The sequence below is a fragment of the Pundamilia nyererei genome, unplaced genomic scaffold (assembly GCF_000239375.1).
Source record: "Pundamilia nyererei isolate P.nyererei 1_Seehausen unplaced genomic scaffold, PunNye1.0 scaffold00197, whole genome shotgun sequence".
Taxonomy (NCBI): domain Eukaryota; kingdom Metazoa; phylum Chordata; class Actinopteri; order Cichliformes; family Cichlidae; genus Pundamilia; species Pundamilia nyererei.
In genome coordinates, this window is record NW_005187598.1 from 280,128 (window position 1) to 285,299 (window position 5,172).

The window sequence follows — 5,172 nt, forward strand, 5'->3', positions numbered from 1 at the left end:
ATAGTGAACTGGGGAGGAGGACTGTGGTCTGAGAGAAACTCCCTGGATTTATGAGATTTAAATATAAATAAAAAAATAACAATGTTTCTGTAATGATTGCAGACAGCTTTTGAACTCCTCTGGGTTTCCACCTCAACACCTGAGAACACTGGACTTTCCCTGGCTTCAGTCAAACCTAGAAATAAAATCTTGTTCCCTGCGACTCTGACTTCCTCATCAACATGCATGTTGCATTTCCTGTTTATTAGTGGAGTATTGGTGATCTGAATCTTATAAAACAACGACAGCTGCACCTTTCAACCTGCCTGTATGTCTGAGTCACATGTTCTAACAGTTGTGTGACATTTTTGGTTGAGAAGTCTACGACACGTAACACTGGCTGGTTTTTAACGTCTTTTTTTTTGATAAATAATATATACTGTAGCTAGGGCTGGATCAGGTGATGCTGAATCCTCTGTTACTTATGCTTCGAGGGGCTTCTTATTACATCACATGACTAACATGCGTCAACGTTTTCGAAAGTCTCCGTTTTCACTGTCCACACTGCGACGCGAAAGCACCGTTTTCAAATGCGTGTGTTTTCGAGAGCGTTTTCCAAACGCTGCGTTTTCCTTGAGCAAAAACGGCTTCTCAGTGTGGACGGGCGGCCAAAACGGAGAGAAAACGTGTGGACGTAGCCTTCGTGTCATCTGCCCGTTGGTGAAGCGATTGGCCAGAAATGCAGTATTTGACATATTTGTTAGTGTTCATCACACCATCACTATCATGTGATTGTAGCTGCTACCTGAGCATCCCTCTCTGGCACGCCGGCTGCTGTACGTACCCGGGGCTTCGGTCACCTGACCTTCCTAGCTGTTACAGGTCACATCCATGCCGCTGCTACTTCAGTCTGAATATGGTTGTTGATTGAGGTTGCTGGTCCTTTTGTTGCGATTGCCTGCAGATTATTTTCTCAGAAGCGTTTCCTCCATGGATTACTGGTATGTTCTTATTTTGTCCAATGAATTTAATTACTTTACTGGGGAGTAAACAGGTGAGTTTATAGGTCGTAGCTGCAGAAGCGTATCGTTGGCCGTTTTTTTATTAGAGCACTTCGCTCTTGCTCTGCAGGCCTACTTGTTGTTCCTAGAGTATTTAAAAGTAGAATGGGAGGCAGAGCCTTCAGTTTTCAGGCCCCTCTTCTGTGGAACCAGCTTCCAGTTTGGATTCAGGAGACAGACACTATCTCTACTTTCAAGATCAGGCTTAAAACTTTCCTTTTTGCTAAAGCATATAGTTAGGGCTGGACCAGGTGACCCTGAATCCTCCCTTAGTTATGCTGCAATAGACATAGGCTGCCGGGGGATTCCCATGATGCATTGAGTTTTTCCTTTCCAGTCACCTTTCTCACTCACTATGTATTAACAGACCTCTCTGCATTAAATCATATCTGTTATTAACCTCTGTCTCTCTTCCACAGCATGTCTTTTATCCTGTCTTCCTTCTCTCACCCCAACCGGTCGCAGCAGATGGCCGCCCCTCCCTGAGCCTGGTTCTGCCGGAGGTTTCTTCCTGTTAAAAGGGAGTTTTTCCTTCCCACTGTTGCCAAAGTGCTTGCTCATAGGGGGTCATATGATTGTTGGGTTTTTTTCTCTGTATCTATGAAGCGCCTTGAGGCGACTTATGTTGTGATTTGGCGCTATATAAATAAAATTGAATTGAATTGAATTGAATTGAATTTTTATCTGGGACTCGAGCAGAGCAACTTGATTGGTATATACTTTTGACTTGTCGTGATCTTAGCATTACTTCTGTCACTATCATTTTTACCTTGAATGCAAATTTTACTACATATTGCAGGATGTTTGGGCCTCGGTAGGAGGCTCAGGCACAACCCACTGGATCTCTGTGGTGACCCAGAATGTTTAAGTCTTTGTAATCCCTCTTTTACGATTAGTTGATTTTGTGTTTTCTGTGGTATGCACCTACTTTTGCACCCCTGGTTTAAGCTGCACCTTAGTGAGAGCTCATGTAAAGGTTGATGATTCTTCGGACGTCATCATCATCTGGCATCCCCACTAATAAGCCACAACTCTGAATCAATTACCAGTGTAGATGCAATTAAATTAACAACTTTTATTTGATGTCTGTTTTTTACGTAGCTGGCAATAAACTATTTATTTTACACCCTGAACCACATTTCTGTCCGAAGCATAACAGACCTGAGTGCCTACTAGCATAGTTTGAACTAGATATTCCCAGGGTGGCATTTTGTGGTGTCCTTGTGATTGTAAAGCCTTTAAGCTCCCAGTCACCACACCACCGTCTCAGTGTGTGTGAATGTGCCGTGCTCATTGGTTTCTTTTCCTCATCACACCCCCTGGCCACACTAACAAAGTGGAGCTTACATTATCACGGCTTCATCATCACTGGTGTCCAGTTCCAGCCTTCCACACTGTCAAACAGTCACACAGGTACCTTAGAGCTTTGTGAAAATTTCCTGGCTGTAGATTTTAATCAAGACTGGTTGCCTTTTCTCAGTTTTAAATACACATGTTACTTGTTTAAAACTGCGAGACCACCTCAATCCAGGATTAAAACTGACTGATGAAAAGGAGGCTTTCTTTTCTTTTGAACTTCTCTCTCTGTCATGGAGGTACACGAAGCTTTAAAGCTTTTGGTCTTGATAAACTTGATCCTTATTTTCTTAAAGTTGAGCCACTAACTGATATTTATAATCTTACCCCCATGAACAACAAGATTCCTGACATATGGAAAAATTGTTTTAAATACATAATTTTAATCTCATATATTCAGATTTTTTTTCTCAGAATATAGCACCCCTGTCCCAGCTCCATCTTTTTTAAATCAGGTCAGCGTCTATTGCAGATCATTACTATAATACAATCAGTTCTACAGCTTTCTTTAAGCTGTCACACAAGCTGCTGAAGCACAGTAAAGAAATCAATGTCTCCACTGAACACTTCTGTAAGTCTAACCCTTCCTACAGACACGGTGCCACTGTTTCATCCTCCAACCTAAATAATGTTGCACTAAAACCAAACTGACCTCTGATGGTAGCGTGGATGTTGTGCTTCTCAATCAGCAGGTACCTAGGACTCTCTGGGAACCATGGCAACAACATCAGCTGGATGAAAGTGGGCACAGCAATCACTGAAAGAAAGAGGGGCCAGTGCTCCTCCTACAACAGTAACACAACAGTTATGCTTACCAACAGTAAGTGCTGAGAAAAACACCAGCAATAATTCATTAATAGCAACATTTTGGTTTGGCAACAAATCAGTCACAAGCCTTTGAACATGGGGGGACCATGTATAACATTGTCTTTGGTTCCTAAACAGCTTTTAGAGCACATTTTGTAAAACCTTCTGAACGTTTGAAATTGAAAGTCTTCAATCACATCTTGACTGTTTGATTTAAAGTATACTGTTAGCAGTGTATGCTACAGTCCAGTCCGCACGCAGGTTGTTTGACTACCTTTCCTAGAAGCTCGTGTAGACCGAGGATTTGGGCAACAAAAACTCCAGTTCCAATGAAGATGCTCGGCACAAGGCCAAGGAAACCTCTCAAGTTCTTTGGTGCTATCTCACCCAAGTACATTGGTACCACACTTAGAGAGATGCCTGCAAGAATAAGAGCAAAGAAGAAGATTGTTATGATATTACTCTGATTCACTTTTAAACATTAATTTAATTGAAAATAAAGTATATAAAGAGTTGGGAATGAGGATGTGTTTATTACAGAAGAGGGAAAAAAGATTTTTTATCACGGTGCTTTGCCAATATTTCTTCCTCTGCACACAGGGAATGGCCTTCCTCAGACTGGTGTGTGTGTGTGTGTGTGTGTGTGTGTGTGTGTGTGTGTGTGTGTGTGTGTGTGTGTGTGTGTGTGTGTGTGTGTGTGTGTGTGTGTGTGTGTGTGTGTGTGTGTGTACCTGAGTGGATTCCTGTGATGAAACGGCCAATGATGATCATCTCAGGTGACCCACATATCCTGCTAAAGCCCATGAGTAAAGCAGCAATAAACACCAACACTGTTGTGTTTACCACTGTCCCCTTCCTGAAAGTACACGTACAAAGCACATAAAAGTAAGTGACCCAGAGGTTTATGAAACAGCAAGGGCAATAAAGGAAACCCCATCCCCTGATACACACAGTCATAACCAACCCAGGTTCATTGCAAAATGTGTAATAGACACACCGGTTCACTGCGTCGGTTTCACACTTTGCCTCTCAAAAGCATAAAATGGACATGCATGCAGAAGCTGCAGTAATAGCAGAGGGAGACACTTCATTTATTCAGTAATATAGGAATGTGTGTAAACAGGCATTGTTAGCACATGCTCGTGTAAATACATATTAGCTGCCCAGCTATTCTGGCAGTTCAGGACTCTGGAATGTAGTGATTTTTGTTCACTGCTGATTTCTTGGTTTTAAGTAGCTGTCTCTGCTGGAAATGCAACTCCTGCATGTGTGTTCACTTTGTCAGGGTTCCTGGGTCGCTGACGCTGCATTTTCAGTTCATGTTCACTGTTTGTTTTCCTCATGTTCCATTTCCGGATTCATTATGTTCAGCCGTGTACTCACCGGTCTCTCATCATCATCCTCGTGAGTCGCTGCATTTAAACCCTCAGTTTATCTCGGTTCAGCGTCAGTGTTGCTGTTAGGTTGTCGCCATATGCTCAGTTCATTCAGTCAGCCAGTCATTTCCTGTTTGTTCAATAAACACCAGCTTTCACCGCGAGTCCTGCATTTGGGTCATCTCTTCCTCTCCTCCACACACGAAACTCCCGACACATTTCATGCTTTGGATAGTGTGAAATGAACACGGTGGACCGGCGTGACTATTTCACGCTGATATCGGGGTGACACACATGCAAAGCTGTTTAAGTCCCAAATAGCCACAAACTTTGCTCATACGCTGTGATTAACCATAAATCTGAAGAATGTGAATGAATGTGAAGAAATTGATCAGCTTATAAATATGATTTTATTTTCATTTAAATGTAGACTGACAGGAATGTGGAAAAAAGGAGAAATGTGTCACCAACCCATCATCAGAGATGGGCAGTAACGCATTACTGTAATCCGATTACTTTTTCAAGTAACGAGTAAAGTAAGGGATTACTATTGCAAAAACGGTAATTAGATCCCCGTTACTTTCCCGTAGGAA

The 5,172-nt window shown here is 42.3% G+C and overlaps 1 protein-coding gene across 1 annotated transcript in view; it reads right to left on the reverse strand.

Moving 5' to 3' along the window:
* The window catches only part of slc2a15a (solute carrier family 2 member 15a), a 27,003-nt gene that overhangs the window by 12,833 nt on the left and 8,998 nt on the right, over positions 1-5,172 (reverse strand). The window contains exons 4-6 of the mRNA XM_005747455.1: positions 3,935-4,059; positions 3,478-3,623; positions 3,049-3,181 (exon numbers count right to left, since the gene is read on the reverse strand). Coding sequence (XP_005747512.1) covers positions 3,049-3,181; positions 3,478-3,623; positions 3,935-4,059 — 404 coding nt within the window. The remainder of the gene's footprint in view (positions 1-3,048; positions 3,182-3,477; positions 3,624-3,934; positions 4,060-5,172) is intronic.